Below are 22,980 nucleotides of genomic sequence, written 5' to 3' on the forward strand. Positions count from 1 at the left end.
CAGCTGCTTAACCCCTAAGCTCTGAAATTCCCTCCCAAAACCTTTGCTTCTCTACTTTTAAAATGCACCTTAAAACTATTTCTTTGATCAAGCTTTTTAGTCATCTGCCCAGTGTTGTATTTTGTTTGAGGCTCCTATGAAGTGCCTTGCAATGTTAAAGACACCATATAAATGCATGCTTTGCTGTTGAGGTTGAATGCCTAATGAAACCCCCCCCCCCCCAACCCAAAACATGAAAATGTATTTTTAAATAGGTTATCTACATAATAGTTGGTAGGAAGCCGTATGGAACTAAGTGATACTTCCATAATGCTGGGCTGCTCAGGAATAATGTATCTTCTATTGTTTTCTCCTGGGAATAACCTCCCACCAGAAAAAAGATTGCTGTTAAGAATTGAATCTAAATGATTCACTTCAGAATAAAGTTCATCTACAAATCATGACAGGCGCTGTTGAAATAGTTATTTTGAAAACTCCATGTGTCGAGTGCATATCTGAAGTCATTCAGAACTATAAATTTGGAAAAGAGTGGTGTTTCTTCAAATGTAAACATATGTTAAAATGATATTTAATTTGTGAAAAAAATTTTAAAACTTTTCAGGATGGAAAATGAAATTTGATGTCTCAGGTCTGGCCTTTGTTCCACAAGTTTTACGGACAGCAGATACATGCAACACTGTCAAGGTTTCGCTTGTGTGTGCTGCTGACCTGCTCCCTGTCCCTCTCCCCTGCCTTGGCATGTGGCCACATGGAAGGGTCAGGTCAGGGGTGGCATGGAAAGCTTTTGTGTTTGGCCTTCAGGGTGGCCTGTGTTTGCTGGCAAGAACTGGACCGAAGCCCTTTACTTAAGTCATGGAATCACAGAATTTTTAAGGTGTAGAAGGAGGCCATTCGGTCCATCGTGGCTCTGAGCATTTCAACTTAAGTGCCGATCTCACGCCTTTTCCCCATAACCCTACACATTGGATGATTATTTAAATAGAAACAATGCCCTCTTGAATGCCTCAATTGAACCTGCCTCCACCACACTTCCAGCAGTGCATTCCAAACCCTAACTACTCACTGTGTGAAAAAGTTTTTTCTCACCTCACAAACAGTTTCTCCCTACCTACTCTGTGCAGACCCCTCATGATTTTGAAAACTTCTATCAAGTCTCCTCTTAGCCTTGTCCTCTCCAAGGAAAACAGTCCCAACTTCTCCAATCTTTCCTCATAAGTGAAGTGTCTCAAAACTCACAAGGTGGAGTTCTGTCCTCCACCCCTGGATGTTTCCACAGACACCAGCAAACAGCCTTTTCCTCACATGAGTTAAGTGAGAAAGGAGGGAATGGGGAATCTGGCATTTAGGCTGTCTCTGACTGACAAGCTGCTAGGCAAATCGCTCCTGTGGATCTGGAAGTCCTATCTCCAAAGCAGCCAATCAGTGGTGAAAATGGGCGGGATCATGCAGGAGGAGAAAAAAACCCTTTGTGGATTATGTACATCATGGTTCACACTGAAACATTGATCAACTGTATCATGTCAGGTTTAAAAAATATATACTGACTTGAGTCAAACTCTGAATCGGATAGCTTTTTTAAAGAGCTAGCACAGACATGCTGAGCCGAATAACCACCATGTGTATTGTATAATTCTGTGACATAAAAGCAAGTCGTTGTTTTCTATTTATTGTCGCTGCTACCTACTGCACTGAACTTTTGATGTTAATTGTGTATTTCCTGGAATGTAACTATTGCTTCTCTATTAGGGAATAAGCAGCAGTCAGGTGCCACAGAGTAAATATGCGGAGCTGCTTGCTATAATCGAAGAACTGGGGAAAGATATTCGACCAACATATGCTGGCAGTAAAAGTGCAATGGAACGCCTAAAACGTGGTATATAACAGATAAACACTGCTTGTGCTTTCTTAATGTTTATAATCGAATGCTGCACCGTTTCTGTTTTGGCAATTGCTTAACCAAGTGAATGATTGGTTTGCATTTATTTAATAGGTATAGAATATCCCACTTTTAAGCATGGGATATGGCCATTATAATGGGTACAGTGATATTCTTGGTTATATTTCTGGCCTAATAATTCAGAGAATGCATTCATATTCCACCAGTATGAAAATTCAAGTTTATTTTCTATTTATATTCTTTAAAAGTCTGGAAATAAAAGATTGGAGTCAGAAAAAATGCTACAAACTTTTGGAATATTGTAAAAGCCCAACTGGTTCAACACCACAAACAGCAACTTGCATTTATATTGTGCCTTTATGTGATAAAGCATCCCAAGGTGCGTCAAAGGAAGCGTTACCCTGAGCCACAGACAGAGATACTAGGGCAGGTGATCGTAAACTTGGTCAAACTGATAGATTTTAATGGTGTCTTAAATGAGGAAAGCAAGATGGAGAGACTTAGGGAGAGAATTCCAGAACTTCAAGCACAGACACCAGTGGTGGAACAATTAGAATTGGGGATACTTGAGAGCACAGATATCTTGGAAGAGTTGTGGGCCTGGAGGAGATAAGAGATATAGAGAGGGGCAAGGCTGTGGACGGGTTTGAAAATAATATCTCTTGGGGAAGGAAATCCACCCTCCTTACCTCATCTGGACCTATATTGACTCCGATCCCACACATTGATTGATAATTAATTGCCATATGAAGTGATTAGCCCACCCCTCAGTTGTATCAAATCACCATCTCCTAAGAGGAAGTAAGGATAGGCAGTAAATATCAGTCTTGTCAGCAACATCTTTAATGGATTTAGAATTCAGACAAATCTAGCATTTATTGCCATCCCGAATTGCCCTTGAGAACGGAGTGCCTTTCAGAGGGAATGTCCCTAATTGGATTTTAGTTGGGTTTTTATGACAATCAGCAATGGTTTCATAGTCATCATCCAGATTTTTATTGAATTCAAATTTCACCATCTGCTGTGGTGGGATTCAAAGCCAGGTCCCCAGAACATTACCCTGGATTACTAGTCCAGTGACAATACCGCTATGCATAATGACATTACCATTACCCTATAATCTCCCCCTCTGATGGTGCTTATAGAAGACTGAAGCTAGCTACCTCAAATCCTTTTTTCTGCTCTCACCAGGAACTATTTTTTCTTCATGTGATTGACTTGGCTTCAATAATCCCTTCTGGTAATATGTTTCATACTTTGATAGTTCTTTGCCTCAAAAAACCTCCCCCTTCATACTTCTCATACTAGTCTCAATACTGTATTCTCTAGTTATCGATTTGCTGACCCAGTGGAAATAAGTTTTTACTATGTACCCCATCACACTTTCATCATTTTGAATATTTCAGGGATGTAGAACATTCTTATCTCAAATATGTTAAAGTAAGATGTGCTGTAGTGATTGTGCCACTTTGTGGTGTGATAGAGAGCAAGATTCTGTGAGAGAGTTCTGAGTTGGCTGATTTCAGCCAGGGTGCTAGTTGGGGTGTTCCTGGCATTGGTACAGAATTAATTTGAAACAATTGCCTCTTCTGAACACTGTCTAGTGCCCTTTGGAAATCCAATGGAGGAAGAGTTGTGCAGGGATAAATTAGGGTTTGATCTTGATGCCACTTGTTCCCATGGTCAAGAGTGTCTGTCCAAACTGACACATGAGAAACAAAAACAGAAAATGCTGGAAAAACTCAGCAGGCCTAACAGCTTCTGTGGAAAGACAGAGTTAACGATTCGAGTCCAAATGACTCTTGAACTCTGAAGAGTCATATGGACTCAAAATGTTAACTCTGTCTTTCTCTCCACAGATGCTGTTAATTCTGTCTTTCTTTCCACAGATGCTGTTAGACCTGCTGAGTTTTTCCAGCATTTTCTGTTTTTGTTTCAGATTTCCAGCATCTGCAGTATTTTGCTTTTATCTGACATATGAGAAATGTTGCCTTGGATGAGTTGGCTGGGAACTCTGTGACTCCATTATGTGTTGGAAGATAAGAGGAGAAGGATAAGATAAGAGGGAGGCAAAAATGGGTAAAGGCTGCCGTTCAGTCATTTCCACCAGTTGTTTTAGATTCGGGAACTCCAAAGCTAGTTACATATTTGTGTCGTTAAAGCAAAATACTGCAAATCTGAATCTGCGAAATCTGAAATATTAACAAGGTGCTGGAAATACTCTGGGGGTGGGGTTGGTCTGACAGCATCTGTGGAGAGAGAAACAGAGTTAACAAATTGAATATGACTTCTTCAGAATTGAATACGTATTTGTGTCTCCCTTTTCATGTTCTAGGAATTATTCATGCTCGAGGTTTAGTGAGGGAATGCCTGGCTGAAACTGAACGCAATGCAAGATCATAGCTTTAGTGTCATTTGAGATTATAATGAACTTCCAAGAAGATTTTGAGTGGTTTATTTCTGGAGAAGAAAATGCTACTGCTTTTGTAACATTCTGATCACACTGATTTCTCTAAGTTTAAGTATTGTCAATTTTGCACCTGAGCTATAACAAAAAGGTGATTTTATACCCCAGAGGATATTTGAAGAAAATATTGGGTTCTTCATCCAACTTTTGATTTTTCAAAACTTACAATAGACTCATTGTTGCAAAGATCAAGTTGTTTATTTAATGGAATAAACAAAGAGCCTACCAGAAACAATATGGCCCATTGTCCTGTTTAACCTTGCCAAGCCAATGTTAAAGTTTTGAATTTATTTGAAGCAGGATACAGAGATATAATTAGTAAAATTATTTTTGCACCTGAGACCAAACTGGAGGAATGGATATGTCTGGAACTTTGCAGATTAAGATTTAGTTTCCTCTGAATTATAATTTATGTTTTGCTATTGTACAGAAGGTAAATGGGCATCTTTGTATTGATTTCTTCTTATAATAAAGCTTATTTTCATTACCTGTTTTTTGTCTGCTTTTGAATGTTGAAGAAATTATAGGTCTCCTATTTGTAACAGCTCATGGTCACCCACCATCAACATCTTGGGGCTCACCATTGACCAGAAACTTAACTGGTCCAGCCACATAAATACTGTGGCTACAAGACCAGGTCAAAGGCTGGGTGTTCTCGCTCAGGACTCCCCAAAGCCTTCCCACCCATCTACAAGGCAGAAGTCAGATGTGATGGAATTTCAATTTGTCTGGATGAGTACAACTCCAACACAAGTTCAACACCGTCCAGGACAAAGTTAGCCATTTGATTGCCACCCATTCACCACCTTAAACATTCACTTCCTCCACCACCAGCGCAGTGGGTATCATCTCTACAGGATGCATCTCAGCAACTCAACAATGCTTTTTTGATGGCACTTTCCATGCCCATGACCTCTGCCACCTAAAAGGACAAGGGCAGCAGGTGCAAGGGAACACACGGACCTGCAAGTTCCCCTCCAAGTTGCATAGTGTCCTGAATTAAAAATGTCATTTCTTCATTACCGCTGGATGAAAATCCTGGAACTCTGTCCATAACCGCATTGTGGGAGTACCTTCACCTCCAGGACTGCAGCATTCAAGAAGGTGGCTCCTCCCACCTTCTCAAGGGCAATTAATGATGGGCAGTAAATGTATTGCTCGGTGTAGTCTACAGGCCATCAACAAGTGAGAAGGATGTAGAGGAACAAATTTGCAAGGAAATTCTAGAGAGGTGCAAGAATTACAGAGTAGCTATAATGGAGAGTTTAATTATCTAATTATAGACTGAGATAATAGTGTAAATAGCAGAGAGGGGCAAGGGTTGCTTGTGTGTTCAGGAAAATTTTCTACAGCAGTATGTTCCCAGTCCAACGAGGAATGAGGCAATGCTGGACCTGGTTCTTGGAACTGAGGTGGGTCAAGTTGGTCAAGTGTCAGTAGGAAGACATTTAGGGGACAATGATCATTGTATCATAAGGTTTAGGCTGACTATGGAAAAGGATAAAGAACAATCCAGAGTAAGAATAATTAACTGGGGAAAACCAACTTCAATGGGGTAAGAATGGATCTGGGGTGAATAAATTGCAATCAAGGGTTGGCAGGAAAATTGTAGCTGAAAAGTGGGCTACCTCCATAGAAGAGATAGTTTAGGGACTGTCAAGGTATATTCTCTTGAAAGGGAAATGTAGGGCAAACAAATCCAGAGTTCCATGGATGAGAAAAAAGATAGGAATTAAGACAAAGAAGAAAAATTTTGCTCTTGACAAATGTCAGATAGAAAATACATTTGAGAACCTGGCGGAATAAAGAAAGTTCAGAGAGGTGAAAAAGCAAATAAGAGAAGCAAAGGGGGTATATGAAAAGAGACTGGCAGCTAACATAAAAAGAAATCCCAAAATCTCCTATCAAAATATAAAGGGTAAAATTGTGGTAAAAGGAGGAGTATGGCTTAGTAGGTGCCAAAAAAGGGATTTACAGATGGAAGCAGGAACCATAGCTGAGGTATTAAATGAATACTTTGTATCTATATTTACAAAGGAAAAAGATGTTACCTAGGCCATGAAAGAGAAGGTAATTCTGACACTAGGAGGGTTTACAGTTGATAAGGAGGAGGTATTGGATAGGTTATCTGTACTTAAAGTTGACAAGGCACCAGGACCAGATGAGATGCATCCAAGGATACGGAGGGGAATGAGGGTGGAAATTATGAAGCTACTGGCCATAATTTTTTAGTTTTCCTTAGACGCAGTGGTGGTGCCGGAGGACTGGAGAATTGCAGACATTGCACCCTTGTACAGGAGAGGGTGTAAAGATAAGCCCAGCAGGCCAGACAGTTTAACATGGACAAATGCAGGTTAATTAAGGAAAGCCAGTTTGGATTTCTTAAGGGAAAATCATGTTTAACTAACTTGCTGGAGTTTTTAGAAGAGGAAACAGAAAGCGTTGATGATAGCAATGCTGTTGATGTGGTAAGCAAGGACCTCCAAAAGGCATAGGAGCAGGAGTAGGCCTGTCAAGCCTGCTCCAGCATTCAGTTAGATCATGGCTGATTATCTACCTCAATGACATCTTCCTGAACCATCCCCATATCCCGAAATGTTGTTAGTATCCAGAAATCTATCAATTTCTGTCTTGAACATGCTCAGTGATTGAGCTTCCACAGCCCTCTGGGGTAGAGAATTCCAAAGATTCATCACCCTCTGAGTGTAGAAATTCCTCCTCATCTCAGTCCTAAATGGCTTGCCCCTAATTCTGAAACTGTGCCCTTTGCTTCTAGACCCACCAACCAGACGAAACATCCCTACCTAGATCCACCCTGTATTGCCCCATAAGAATTTTTAAAGTTTCAATGAGATCACCTCTCACTCTTCAAAACTCTAGAGAATATGGGCCCAGTTTCCTCAGTCTTTCCTTTTAAAATATTTCTGCCATCCCAGGGATTAGTCTGGTTAGCATCTATTACACTCCCTCTATGACAAGTATATCCTTCTTAAGATAAGGGGATCAAAACTGTACACAATACTCGAGGTGCGGTCTCACCATGGCTCTATACAATTGCAGCAAGACATCTTTATTCCTGTGCTCAAATCCCCTTGCGATGAAGGCCATCATACTATTTGCCTTCCTAATTGATTGTTGCACAGGCATATTAGCTTTTAGTGACTTGTGAACAAGGCCATCCAGGTCCCTTTGGACATCAACACTTCCTGAGCTCTTACCATTTAAGAAATGCTCTGCCTTTCTGTTTTTCTACCAAGGTGGATAACTTCACACTTATGTTATTTTCCATCTGCCATTTTCTTGCCCATTCACTTCGGCTATCCAAGCCCCCTTGAAGCCTACTTGCATCCACTTCATAATTTACATTCCCACTGAGTTTTGTGTCATCACTAAATTTGGGAATATTACAACTGGTCCCCACATCCAAATCATTTATATAGATTGTGAACAGCCTTCTGGAAATCCAAATACACCACATCCACTGATTCTCCATCTATGCTACATGTAATATGCTCAAAAATCTCCAACAGGATTGTGAAACATGGTTTCCCTTTCATTTCATTATTTTCCAAGTGTATAGTTATCACATCCTTTATAATAGATTCTAACCACCAGCAGCCAGTTAGTTTAAAATTATATCATATTATGGTCACTATTTCCTCCAGGAATTAATCCTCCACAGCATTGGTGCTAATTAATTTATCCAGTCTACATGTAAATTGAAGTCAACCATTATTACTGCTTTTCCCATGTTACATGCATCTCTAATTTCCTGATTCATACTGTGCCCAACTTTTCATCATGCACTCATCAGGACACTTACAAGAATACCAATATAAGGGGAAAACAACAATTTATTATGTGAAGAGAGTGCTGATTGGTTGGAAAGTGGCATTGTCATGGAGAATGCACCACTGATGGTGACTGACAGTTAATTGCCAAGCATTGTTTGAAATTTAAACCAGGCAACTTGACCCTGATTGATCAAGGCATTGCCCTGAGGAATGAGTCAGCGAATGGCTGTCACTTATTTTGTTTAGATGAAACAGGTGCAATGTATTCACATAAGATAAAAGCAAAATACTGTAGAAGCTGGAATATGAAATAAAAACAGAAAATGCTGGAAAAACTCAGCAAGTCTGACAGCATCTGTGGAGAGAGAAACAGATTTAACATTTTGAGTCCTGACAACTCTTCTTCAGAGCTCAATGTATGTACATAGCCTTTATGCAAAGAACAGGGTCCTGTGTATTAATGTAGATTCCAGTACACACAAATGCACCACACTGCGAACCTGACTGACAATCTTAAATTGGTTGTCAGAGTAATTCTTAGTACACTGAGGATCATTTAGCAAATGTTGTCCAATTACGGAGTCACATCAAATGTTGGATACAGTGTTTTGAGTTTTGCAAACAAGGGCTGGTTGGGTATGGTCTGTACCCTGCCCCATTGCGAACAGCGGTTGGGACATGCTGTTAGATATGATCCCCCAGTCTTTGGGATGTAAGACCTAGGTTCCCAGCATCACACTGACATAAAATTCATGTACAACGTTACTTATTTGTGTGATAGGCAGAATGTCTTTTTGGCTTGATGGCAGCATCCCGTTAGTGGCGAATACCACTCGTGTTGCTACTGCATAGTAGCAGTGTGATACAGCTAGCTTCATATGTTGCTCAAGCGTTTGAGATACTTTGCCCTTCCAGGGTAATCTGAGGTAGACTCGGCACTTTTTTTCAGCAATACTCAAGTTCTGTACTATCAAATGACTAACTGTGTCCAACGTTACCACTGCAGTTTGATGGTCTATAAAGAGCTGTTTGCTGCCCTTTGTTTTTTCTTAGCTCCAGCCAAACTGATTCTACATCATGATCCTTCAATTTAAGATCCTCTCTCACTAACGTACTGATTTCATCCCTTGCTAACAGCGCTACCCCACCTCCTTTTCCCTTTTGCCTATCCTTCCTAAATGATGAATATTCTTGAATATTCAGGTCCCAGTCTCAATCACCCTGTAACCACATCTCCATAATGATATTAAATCATACCCATTTACCTCTAATTGTGCCTTGAAATCATCTACCTTATTGCGAATGCTGTGTCCATTCAGATAGAGTGCTCTTAACTTTGTAATTTCAACGTTATTCTGCACTCTGATTCTATTTGATGCTAGCCTTTACTTCATCTTCCTTCTAATTTTGGTTTCTACTTATTTACTTTCTGTTACCAGTTTTGCTTCCCTCCAATTTGAGCTCCCTCTCAGGTTCCCATCCCCCTGTCAATCTAGTTTAATCCCTCCCCAACCGCACAAGCAAACTTCCCCTTGAGGATGATAGTCCCAGTCCAGATAAGGTGCAACCTATCCACCTTGTACAGGTCCCACCTACCCCAGAACCAGTCCCAATGCCTCAGGGGAATCTGATGCCCTTCCTACACCAATTCTTCAGCCAGGTATTGAATCACTCAATCCTCCTATTCCTATGCTCACTGGCATGTGGCACTGGGAGTAATCCTGAGATTACTGCTTTTAAGGTCCTGCTTTTTAATTTCTTTCCTAATTCCCTAAAATTTGTTTTCAGGACCTAATCCCTCTTCCTATCCATGTCATTGGTACCAGCATGCTACCTAATTAACTAAATACCTCTAGTGGAGAGCTTGTTCATCCTTGCTTAAGATTGGATTTAGAAATTTAAACTCAACAGGAATTTTTAGTTAAATGCTAAATGCAAACAAAACTAGAATAAAACTCCCTCACTCACCAAACTCCCAGCTGCTCACTCTGTAAGGTTGCATGCCATCTATGCATCACTGCATCTGATACAGTGCCGCACAACAGACTTGTGACCAAAGTTATGGCTCATTGAATAAAAGGGATAGAAGCAACACGGATACAAAATTGGCTGAGTGACAGCAAACAGACAGTAGTGGTTAATGGATGTTTTCCAACTAGAGGAAGGTTTGTATTGGAGTTCCTCAAGGGTCAGTTTGGGACCCTTGCTTTTCCTGATATATATTAATGACCTAGATCCTGGTGTACAGGGAAGAGTCTAGTTCGGCCTCAGCTGGAGTATTGCGTCCAGTTCTAGGTGCAGCACTTTAAGAAGGATGTGAAGACATTGGAGAGAGTGCAGAAAAGATTCATGAGGATCGTACCAGGAATGAGGAACTTCAGCTATGAAGATGGATTGGAAAAGTTAGGACTGTTTTCCTTGGAGATGAGAAGGCTGAGAGGAGATGTGATCGAAATATTCAAAATCATGAGGGGTCTGGATATAGTAAATAGGGAGAAACTGTTCCCACTTGTGACAGGATCAAGAACGAGAGGGCACAGATTTAAAGTAATTGGCAAAAGAAGCAAAAGCGCTATGAGGAAAAGCTTTTTCACACAGTGAGTGATTAAGGTCTGGAATGCACAGCCTGAGTGTGTGGTGGGGGCAGGTTCAACGCAGGTATTGAAAAAGGAATTAGACTGTTACTTGAAAAGGAAGAATGTGCAGGGTTACAATTAGAAGGCAGGAGAATGGTACTAAGTGAAATGCTCATTCAGAGAGCTGGTACAAACACGATGGGCTGAATGGTCTCCTTCTATGCTATAATATTTTGGTGATTCTGTGATTGTACTCTATGCAACTAAATCAAATTAATTTTTCATCTTGGATTCCTGTCAAAGAAGTAGTATCACATTACATATCCTGGTATCTTTAATCATGTGCTATCACGTGCTAGCTTGGCTCTGTTAGCGGCATTCTGCTCTGTGAATCAGAAGATGAGGGGTTCAAGCCCTACCCTAGTGCTTGCGCATCATATCTAGGCTAATGCTTCACTGCAGTACTAAGGACGGTATAGGAAGTCCCCTTCTGATGACTTGTTACACTCAGGATGAGGCCTCTTGCCTGTTCTGATGGTTTATGACAGATAAACCATGTTAGAAGAGCAAGATTACTATTACTAAAGGCTGCCCATTCATCTCATGACTGTTTCATTTCATTATATATAAATATAAGATAGTCACCAATAAATCCAATAGAAAATTTAGGAGAAAATGTCTTTATTCAGAGTGATTATAATGTGGAATTAACTACTATGTGGAGGGGTTGAGGGGAAGCTAGTTAAGTACATGAGGGAGAAAATGATTAGATATGTTGATAGGGTGAGATAAAGATGGGTGGGAGAAGATTCTTGCGGCACCAGCATGGGCTACGTGGGCCAAAGGGTCTTTCTGTGCTGTACACCCTATATAATGCCTGCTGCATTTATCTATATTACACTAACTGCACTAAAGATTAATTGTATGCAGGGTGCTTTGAGGTGTTTAAAAGATGTGATATCGTATTTTACCAACACAAATCTATTTGCAAAACATAAATTTAATTTTCAGTTAATTTGGAATAGCCTAACATGCAATGATCAATTCTACCAATTGCATTAGGCAACGTACTAATTAAAATATAGTGTTTAATATTGTAAGTTCTATTAATATATTAAAAGCTGTGGTTATGTATTCTATAAATGGAAGTTTTATTGCAAATTTTACAAGCCCATTTGAGCCTTTTAACAGCGCAGATTTGAAAGCTGTAACTACCAGGAGTGTGAGGTGTCATTAATGAGTTATGCACAAAAATTGCTGTTTAATATTTGATTTTGCTAACAGGGTTCCTCTCTGAAAAACTGTTCATTCATCATATGGACTGTGGCATTTTACTCTGCACAATGGCTGCTACGTTTGTGTACATAAGTCAGTAGACTTCAAATTAATTCATTTTTAATAAGTGAACAATGCAATCTTTTACATCAATCAGTTCATTCTAACTTGAGCCACATATTATTTAATTGCTGTGGTAAGCAGGATGAACCACTACCATATGATTTGGGAATCAGCTTTTCAACCGCACACAAATTCAAATCCGAGTTTGCCTGCTTGAAGCAGTCACTACTGGGAATGCAGTCTTTAATATTGACTGAATGGGGTTGTTAGGTTTAGCATAGTAGAAATTAGATTTTGGAAAGATCAAAATGTTCTGGTCCTAAGCAATTAGTTAGCAATAAAATCGTTGTGGAAGAAGGATTGGGTGACATACTGGATCTGAAAATTGGGCTTAAATCTATCTTAAGTCGATAGTGTTAAGTTAGTGGTGCTTGCTCTGTTTAAATTCTTTTTGTATGCAATAAAATTTATTTTTGTTTAAAATGTGGAATTATGTGACGTAGTACAGCAGAAGGGCCTGCCGCATACAGGGCTTTTGTGGGAGTCAGTATAGTACTGCCCACACAGTGATGTAAGAAGGCACATGGCCTAGAGTAAGCATGGTGTTGGCCAGAGAAGTGTTAAGCCCTAAAATGGAGATAGGTCCATGTCTGTACCCTTTACTGTATACTTCTATATACATAGAAGTAGTTAGTAAAGATGTGCTGTTAACATACAGAAGACTGTGATGACTTCTTTAACAGATGCATTTTGTAAATGTCATCCCAACATGCAGCTCTGAATCAAAAACCCTCATTCTTACAGAAATACTGAAAGACCAAGAAAAAGGACATCTTCAATGGATTCTGAATTGAAAGAAGCATCCAACTGAATCTACAGATGCTGAGAAAATTCACCAGTAAGAGCTCCAGAGAGAAGTGTCTGGAAGCTAAGGGCAAAAGTTTTACTGCAGCAGAACACCCCACACAATATCCCTTGGAAATCCAACTTCAGCATGCAGAGTTCATAGCCTGCAAGGGTGAGCTAAATCCTTTTCACTTCCAGGTTGCAGAAAGTCCTGAGAAGCCCCTTTACCAATTCAGTCAGAACTGCCATTTGAACGAAACCCTTCACTAATTCCAATTCCCCAACTCCAAGCCTCAACACGTGACCTCCGAGTTAAAAAGGAAAAAACAAATTAATAATTAATACTCAACTCTTGGGAACTTTGTGACCATCTGAATCCTTGAACAGCAAGCCTGCAGTTCATTCAAATGTCTCATGACTTGCAATGTTAGATCGCCGATTAAATCAAGTTGACAGATCACTGACCCACACAGTCATTGTTGAAAATTCTTCTTCTTGAAATGCACCACTGCCATTTCGCACGGGAAATCAATTGTTCTGCAGTGAGCAGCGATGCCATCTTAGAAGACTGTAAGCTCTTAAAACACATTTAAAATCTTCAACATGGATCAAAAATCCAACTCACCAGATTGGTTTACACCAAGAAAAAAACAAAAAAACTGCGGATGCTGGAAATCCAAAACAAAAACAGAATTACCTGGAAAAACTCAGCAGGTCTGGCAGCATCGGCGGAGAAGAAAAGAGTTATCTCGAACTCAAGTTCTGTCGAAGGGTCATGAGAGGACTCGAAACGTCCGGACTCGAACTCAAGTTCTGTCGAAGAGTCATGAGGACTCGAAACGTCCGGACTCGAACTCAAGTTCTGTCGAAGGGTCATGAGAGGACTCGAAACGTCCGGACTCGAACTCAAGTTCTGTCGAAGGGTCATGAGGACTCGAAACGTCAACTCTTTTCTTCTCCGCCGATGCTGCCAGACCTGCTGAGTTTTTCCAGGTAATTCTGTTTTTGTTTTGGTTTACACCAACCCCAGCACCAAATACAACAGGACATTTGGCATCCCTTGAGAGACAACTTTCACATTACTTGAGTACATCAGGTCCCAGTAAAAAATCAGAGGACGACCAGATAATGCTCTTTTTTTACTGGTTTGGTGGTCTTGCAAATCACGCTGTCCTGATGCAGGGCATTGATGAATCCAAAATCAGCATCGGGAATTGTGAAGAGTCTTTGATAAATGTTTTAATCTTTAAGCTGAGGAGAGTTTGGAGCTTAATAACAGACATAAAAAAACCCCCAGCAAAACAACAGAAAGTAAAAGACAACACCCAAGCAAGCCACATGAGGGCGGGCACCAGAGAGGCACAAAACTCTACAGAAGCCCCAGTAATAGATCTTTATGGGGAACCTGAGCCAGAAGGCCCAAATTATTTTCGAAGACGTGGTCACATTTCCAGAACTGTACCAGCAGCTGGTAATGAACGATGAGGAAAAGGCCTTGCATCAGGCAGAGCACAAAAATGCAGAAATATAATCAGAACATGTTTGCATCAAAGCTGAGTTGGAAGAACGCAACCTGAAGTACAGTCAGGAATGACAGCAGACAAGAAAGACATTCGCAGAGCTCTTTGCCTTGAAAGATTCTTTGATGAGCCAATAATTGCCCCTGGAAAAACACGAGGAGTTGGAAAAGACATTGAACGCTACTTCAGGAAAAGCCACGCTGGAGCTATCAGCAATGACAAAGCTATACACTGATACGCAGAGTGAGAAGACAAGAGCTGATCAAGAAAATAAACAGTTGACAGAACAGCTAATTGTCCTACAGGATCAGATTCAAAAACAGTTCATTACCCTTCAGCAACATGATGAAATAAAAAATACCTTGAGCGGCAGAATGGCAGAACAACAAAACAAATTCAGTAGGACTTTGTTAAATTATAAGAAAACACAATACAAAGTACTTGCATCAAAAAGGAAACTCCATTGAAGCACACTCACAAGCTACAAGGATCCCTCAGGTCCGAGTTTATCCCTCGGGAATGTTATAAAGCGAAACAAAATTAATTTAATGCCACTCTGAAAGAACCGACGACCCAATTTTCAGAGAAAACTCAGGAATGTTCACTATTCTGAGAGGAAGCCGAGAGCTACAAGAAAGATACTGCAGCACTGAAGGAAATAGCTGCACGTTTGGAAGGAACCTTGGAAAAACATTACATTCCCAAAGAGGTATACAAGGAGATGAAAATCAAGAACATAGAATGGTAAGCGAAGGTAGAAGTTATCACTAAACAGTGTGAGCTGTTTCAAAAACAATTGGCAGAAGCGTAATTACAGAATGTATGATTGAAAGATAGCACAGAGAAATTACATTCTGCCAAGGAAAAACCGATAGTGAAGAGAATACAACATGGGGCAGCAAACAAATCTTTGTGCTGATGTACATCATCCGTAACCATTTCTCTCTCCAGAGCAGAGATGCCTGTGTAGCCCTAGATCTCCTCCAGACAGTGGAGGATGTAAAGACTACCACTGTCTTTAGCCAACCAGCGCAGCCCTGAATGCTCAAACACTACAGAGTATTCAGACTCAGATTTCACTTTCGATCTCTTTTATTTCTTTGCGGAGCAGGATTTTCCATTATCATTCCAGGTCCTGGAAAGTCCCCAGTGGTCAGATCAACCTACCGCCCAAGAGATTACCACCTCTGATGGAAGTGGTATCAGAGAATGATCATCAGCCTAAAAAGCCTCCACCTCCAAGTACAATGATGGTCGACACATCAACCATGTGCAAACATTGCAACCTCCAGCCAGCATACCGCAACTACATGGGATGCTGCAACCAGGTAGCAGTCTATCACCATCAAGAACAAAAAGCAGTGGTGAGCATACCACTCAACCTTCTCACCACAGGAACGCTCTTCGTCAGCCTCAAAGGGCTATTAGATGGGCCACATGGAAAAAGAAAAAAAAGCAATGCCAAGGAGACAAATCCCACCTTTGTCCACCTTGCAAGAAACAATTGAGAGTAACATGCCTGTACCCTGTCCTGCATATTTGTATATAATTACAAGTAGTTAATAAAGACTTGTTAACATACAGAAGACTATGAAGACTTTTTTAACAGACACATTTTATAACCAACATCAATCCAACACATAGCCCTATCAGTTAATTACTGGGTGTTTGGATTTCTTCTTTAAACATTAATGGTTTCTAACAGGATCATAATACAAGAGCACAATAGTTTTGTTCACGTCTATGAATGTGTAAAAGGTTACAAGTAACACTAGCAGTTGTAGTTTGGGAATGTATTAAGGATAAATGAAAAGGAAAATGAAGCAGCCCAGGCACTACCTTAAAAAACAAAACGAATCATCCTCATTCCCAAAATGACAGAACATCAAGACGTTGATTCCTAGTAACCCTTAAAGTATCACCCTCCATCATTTTACACAACTACAAAATAAAGTCCAATCTTATTTAGTTGGTTGCTCTATTTCAGCTTTCTGATATCTAATCTTAAACATGATTATATTTTTACAGCATTAGTTGATCTCCTAGTGTAGGTCATAGAAAGTAAAAGCAAAGTAAAATTTGTCTTATGTTATTGTATTTTCTGAATCCATCTTTTGTCTTAATCTTTATCTTTTCTCCGCTGTATCATCTCCCTTCCTCACTCTTTCACTGTCCCCTTTTCTAACTAACTTGAAGCAAATGTAATTCCTTTATTCAAAAAGGGAGGGAGCCAGAAAGCAGGAAACTACAGGCCAGTTAGCTTAACATCTGTCATAGGGAAAATGTTAGAAGCTATTCTTAAAGACGTTAAAGTAGGGCACTTGGAAAAATTCAGAGTAATCAAGCAGAGTCAAACAAGGGAAATCATGTTTAACCAATTTATTGGAGTTCTTTGAAGAAGTAACATATGCAGTGGATAAAGAGGTGGATGTACTGTATTTAGATTTCCAGAAGGCATTGAATAAAGTGCCATATCAAAGGTTATTGTGAAAAATAAAGATTGATCAGTTAGTAGATCTGGCCTAGCACAAAAAAGTGCAATTTAACTTGAGCAGCTATTATTTATTTTAATTTAGTATTAATTTTAAACTATAACGGATCCACTTTAACTTCCTAAAATTTTGGCAATTAATTTTCCGATTTCACCTTATGGTGGCAGTTCACACTGGGATAAAGTTTCAGAGATCCTCCACTACCTAATGCATGTGGCCATTCATATTTGCACTGATTCAAGGAGTATCAGCTTGTCCTGTTGCCAAGCCAACCAAGAACCACATGCCTGGACCTTCCAGTAAAAGTTCCTGGAGTGCGACCTGCAACGTAAGCATCCTGATCCAGCCCCTGCCACAGTCCAGGACACGACGGCCAATTACTTCACTTCTATTGTTGCTTTAGTTGATATCAGTTCAGTGGCACACAACAGCATTCAGCTATCAGGGAAGCAAGCTAATTTGTGTGTAGCACTGTAAGAATTTCTTTACAGATAATGATGATTATATGAAATCATGGTCACATGGATTACTTGAAACATAAAACACTGATGTATTGGAGAAGGAAATGCAACAGCAGAGCTTGAGGAGACTTGTGTGAAATATAAACACCAGCATTGACCAGTTGGGCCGAATTGTCTGTAGGTGCTATGAATGCCCAAAAACAAGAAACAAATTAAATAGCCAGTGCAGTTAGTGGCGTTGGTTGAAGGTTGAAATTAGCCAGGATCTGTCTTGCTATTTTTTACATGGGTTTTGGGTTGGATTTTCCATTCCTTGGTGGTAGGCAAACCGGAGAAAGGAGGGCAGCCGGGATGGCTCCCCAAGGCAAGCCTGCTGCTGGAGAAATTTCCCAGGGTCATCTGGATCAGCTGCCTGCTCCACAAAGACGGGCAGCCAATTATCATAGTTAAGATCCCAATTAGGGGTGATTTTGCAGACTTGCCGACATTTTGCCGTATGCAGAGGCTGCCAGTTCCATGGAGGCAGCCCCACTGCAGCAGGGCTGGGGGGTGCTATCAGAGCCGGGGGCTCCACGATCCAATGACGGGGCACCAGCAATAAATGTTGCACTTGCGGCCCTAACGATCCCCCCGAGACACTTACCCTCCGTTCAGAGGGGCCATCAGCTTCACCCCTTTGAATTTTTAATTTATGTACATGTGCCCCCGAAGACACTTGCGGAACGGACCTGCCTCAGCAGCGCCCACCTCTCCTGGTGGGTTGCCAAGGAAGAAAAGCTGCTGGCCTGGGAGCACTGGGAACCCTCCTACTGTCCTTAATAAGGTAGTGAGCATGAAGGCAGCCAATTAGGAGGCCTTCTTGTTGCCAGCAAGTGTTGACTCGGAACCCCCGTTTAGACCATAAGACATAGGAGCAGAAATTAGGCCATTCGGCCCATCGAGTCTGCTCCACCATTCAATCATGGCTGATAAGTCTCTCAACCCCATTCTCCCGCCTTCTCCCCGTAACCTTTGATCCCCTTACCAATCAAGAACCTGTCTATCTCGGTCTTAAATACACTCAATGACCTGGCCTCCACAGCCTTCTGTGGCAATGAATTCCATAGATTCACCACTCTCTGGCTAAAGAAGTTTCTCCTCACCTCTGTTCCAAAAGGTCTTCCCTTTACTCTCAGGCTGTGCCCTCGGGTCCTAGTCTCTCCTACTAATGGAAACATCTTCCCCACATCCACTCTATCCAGGCCTTTCAATATTCTGTAAGTTTCAATCAAATCCCCCCTCATCCTTCTAAACTCCATCGAGTATAGACCCAGAGTCCTCAAACGTTCCTCATATGTTAAGCCTTTCATTCCTGGGATCTTTCTCGTGAACCTCCTCTGGACCCTCTCCAGGGCCAGCACATCCTTCCTGAGATACAGGGTCCAAAATTGCTCATTATATTCTAAATGTGGTCTGACCAGAGCCTTATAAAGCCTCAGCAGCACATCCCTGCTTTTATATTCTAGTCCTCTTGAAATAAGTGCCAACATTGCATTTGCCTTCCTAACTACCGACTCAACCTGCAAGTTAACCTTAAGAGAATCCTGGACTAGGACTCCCAAGTCCCTTTGCACTCCAGATTTCTGAATTCTCTCCCCATTTAGAAAATAGTCCATGCCTCTATTCTTCCTACCAAAGTGCATGACCTCACACTTCACCATGTTGTATTCCATCTGACACTTATTTGCCCATTCTCCTAACCTGTCCAAATCCTTCTGCAGCCTCCCTGCCTCCTCAATACTACCTGTCCCTCCACCTATCTTTGTATCATCTGCAAACTTAGCCAGGATGCCCTCAGTTCCTTCATCTAGATCATTAATGTATAATGTGATCCACTACCAACCTGATTTTCCCAGTCTACCTGCATATTGAAATCCCCTATGATCACTGTAACCTTGCCTTTCTTACACGCCTTTTCTATCTCCTGGTGTATCTTGTGCCCCACATCCTGACTACTGTTCGGAAGCCTGTACATATTATGGTTTTTATACCTTTGCAGTTCCTCAACTCTATCCACAGATTCTACGTAATTTCTTGCTTTCGATTTAATTTCATTTCTTACTAACAAAGCAACCCCACCCCCTCTGCCAACCTGCCTATCTTTTCAATAGGATGTATGTCAAGTCCTGATGGCAGGGCCTTGAAACCTGGGGGAAGATCCAGCCCTTTATATCTAACCAAACATAAAACCAGGGCTGCAGTTTAACATCACATCCTGTTATGAAGAAGTTTCACTGCCACGACGCTTCAATCTGTTACAACATCTGTTACCATATCTTACCATACCATGATGAGGTTTTGCTTATTATGTAAGTGACTTGAGACAGTCAGTGTATAGTTTTTCTTTAAACTGTTTAAGAACTAGTTACAAAGACCTTGGGGTAAGCACGATTTCTAGGATACATCATTCTGCATCCTGCTCTCTTGAAGCCTCTTGGTCATTTGACTTTTGATGTCATGCTTACATCATCAACATCATGGTCTTATTAACATAACTATTAACATTAACCCATTACTATACATCTCCCCCCAAGTATAATCTCAAACTGTTACATTCATTTGTTGAACTATTTATATTACATTCCCAATGTCTGTAAACCTCCTGTACTGTTTGCAGTGTCGATCCAACTCCTACCTCCCCACCCACACCCTCCAAGTCACTGTTACCAAAGACTTCAATCTCCAACAATGTTCTTGGCTCCTTTACGGGTATGTGCGTTCCCTTATCTTCTCCTTGAAAGACAAGCACATTGATGGAGTGGGATAGCAGCTTCTTCCAACTGCTGATTCCTGGGCTACAACCCTTACGAAAACTTGATGTAAAGGCTGTGAGAACTATTCAATGAAAAACTGATTCAAGAAAGAAATCTTCAGGAGGAGGATGCTCACACACCCTTGAGAAGGAAGAGAACAAACTGGCATTCTCCCTGTAACCTTCTTATTTTGTGTTGCAAACTGGGAAAAGGCCTGAGAAAATGAAGCATCTTCAAGTTCTATGAAGAATTTCACACCTGTACCATTCACTGCTGTCGTGACGACGAAAGCAGTATTCAATACCTAAGGCTTGAATAAATCTGGTAGACTGTTATGAGACAGCCTTTTGGTAAAGGTGGAGTTATTTAAAAATCCTGGAGGGAAACTTTAAAGAACTATCATAACCTATATTTTAAGTGATATGTTTGAGATGCAACTCTAAATTCAGGAATCAGACCACCAGTTCTCGAGAGGTTTTGTAGTAAACTAAATGAAACAATTTATTAAGTTACAACACATTAAACACATATACATAGCTAAAAATTACTATCATAACTTATAACAAATTTCCAAAATAATCTCCATTAAGGCAACAGCAACCCACAGAATTTTAAGCAGACACCAGGCAAAGCATTTTCACTGTACAAATTCAAAATGAGATTACTTTCACTTTGGTTCCTGTGCAGACCATTGTCTCTGCTCTGCACACACGAAAACTGAAGTTATACCTAGTACAACTCATTGAATGTAAATTCTCATTGTATCGCCAGCCTCTTTGAACCCACCTCTTCTAAAAATAAAACCCCCTTCATAGTACCAATTTTATTAGCAATATAAACATATTGCTTGGTCTCTGCTCGCTCGGTGCCAGATTTCATCCCACTTCTTGAATGCTGTATTCAAAAAAATGCAAATGCATTCCACCTCTCTTACATCTCAGAACTAGCACACATCAAAGCACCAACTAACTGGCTTCAATCCAATTAAGACACACCCACAGACTAAACCTCTATTTTAAAAGAAAAATATTTTCCAATAATATTATATACAGTAATAAAGAACAAAGAATATCTTGAAGAAATTGCAGAATACAAAGAAAAAACGACTTCCCTACTACTTCTATGGTAGGAATTGCACTTTCTGCAGGTATTTCCAAATTTGTTTCAGCGTTAGGCTGCTCCGCTGTAAGAAATGGGATTATGGTGTCAGCATGAGAAGGTAGGGCTACACCATCTTCAACAATGGAATAAATCTCCAGACCTGGATCTAGATGCAATTCCTGTGTAGGACTCTTCAGCTTTTGAAGCTCTGTTGTTTGGGCATCTGCTTCTTCACTATAAAACGATTTGAGTGTACCATGACTTGCTGGTAAGGTTCAAATGTGAGCTATAGCAGACATTCGCACAAACTAATAAGCTCTGAACTTTCTCGATTAGTTTGATCCAACTTGGAGTTAAGGATCTCTTTCTGCCTGAATAGCTTACTACTGTCAGCCAGCAATTGTAGATGTGTGTCAGTGGAATAAGTAAACAAATTCACTTCTTTAATACCTTCAATGATAGGCTGAAGCACCTCAAACAGGACAACAGAGATTTCAGCAGCTTTGATAGTCAAGTCAATGAGTGTAGCAAGATCTAGGACATTTTCTTCCAACGGATCACCTGCTTCTACAACGGCTTCATTCTCTTGAACTCATCAGGAAAAGGCCAACCAAGGTCCAGAAGCTCCTCTAATGGATGGTCACCATCTTTTTCAGTGCCTTCTATTTCTGCCCCTTCTAACCTGTCTGCAAAAAAATAGATCTGCAATCTCCACCTGTGGTCCAGTGGAAGGGTGTTTCTGCAATAAAGAGCAACTCACTGCATAATGAATGAACTTCAAGTGTGCTGCTGTTTAGAAGTCTGTCGGTCCTCTACACAACTTTGGAAATTCATTCTTGAGTAATGCTTCGCTGTCTTCTACTGATGCCTCGTCGACCTTCTGTAGAAAACCAGGTCTTAAACACGCTGACCTGCTGAGCAGAGAAATTTGCTAGTTCTGTAGGGTATAAAGAGTTGTTAATTTCTTTACCTTCATGACTTAAGGTTGTCGTGAACCGATCCTTCACTTTGAGATCTGTGCCTCCTAGCCCTTGTAGCTTTAAGTCAGATGGTTGGATTTTTACTTCTGTTAGCCAGTTCTGAAGCCAGTCCAATTTGTTCAATAAGACTGTGACTCCTGTCCTGATGTCCAGTTTAAATTTTATTCTGTATCCTTGGACATCCAACTCTACAGACCAGCACTGTTTATCAGCTTCTTGGATTTCTCCAAGGAAATCATCAAGTTGGAAAGGTGTGTTTCCTGTTTCTTAGACCTCAGAATGGTTGGGAACATATTTAGCTTTCTTCCCTAGAATTGTTTTAGATCTATAAAACTGTTTATAACGTCCAGTCTTGACACAGAGAAAGCATTCAGCTCCTCCTGCTGGCAGCCTTTGCGTAGGTGTTATCTGTTGGCGACGCATCAGGAACATTTTAGCATAGGTGGAAGACATCTCCCTGCTCCTTCAGCAGTTTTGGCAGGCTTTTCAGTGGACAGAGTTTCCTACTTTGGGCCTACATACTGGATAGGCACCTCCTGAACCGCAAGATCTCCCTGAATAACACCCCAATTCTGCTGTCACAACTTCACCTGCCTCACAAAAGTTTCAGCCTTCTCAAGGTCAAATCCTCTTTGGATGGCGACACATCTGACAGTACATTGTCAAGCACGCCGACCATGATGTGGTTGAGAATCAACCCGTGCTTTAAGACTCTG

At 40.8% G+C, this 22,980-nt stretch overlaps 1 protein-coding gene across 3 annotated transcripts in view; it reads left to right on the forward strand.

Annotated features, from left to right (window-relative positions):
• Positions 1–13,591, forward strand: part of LOC121286342 (cyclin-dependent kinase 2-associated protein 1) — a 30,004-nt gene extending 16,413 nt beyond the window's left edge. Inside the window, exons 3-4 of one of the 3 annotated variants that reach the window (XM_041203427.1) lie at positions 1,747–1,873; positions 12,848–13,591. In XM_041203427.1, coding sequence (XP_041059361.1) covers positions 1,747–1,873; positions 12,848–12,885 — 165 coding nt within the window. In that variant the 3' untranslated portion in view covers positions 12,886–13,591. Of the gene's footprint in view, positions 1–1,746; positions 1,874–4,232; positions 4,852–12,847 lie in introns of those variants that run through there. The other 2 variants (XM_041203426.1, XM_041203425.1) reach the window with 2 other exon arrangements.
• The last annotated feature ends 9,389 nt before the right edge of the window (positions 13,592–22,980 follow it).

The sequence above is a fragment of the Carcharodon carcharias genome, chromosome 13 (genome assembly GCF_017639515.1).
Source record: "Carcharodon carcharias isolate sCarCar2 chromosome 13, sCarCar2.pri, whole genome shotgun sequence".
NCBI lineage: Eukaryota > Metazoa > Chordata > Chondrichthyes > Lamniformes > Lamnidae > Carcharodon > Carcharodon carcharias.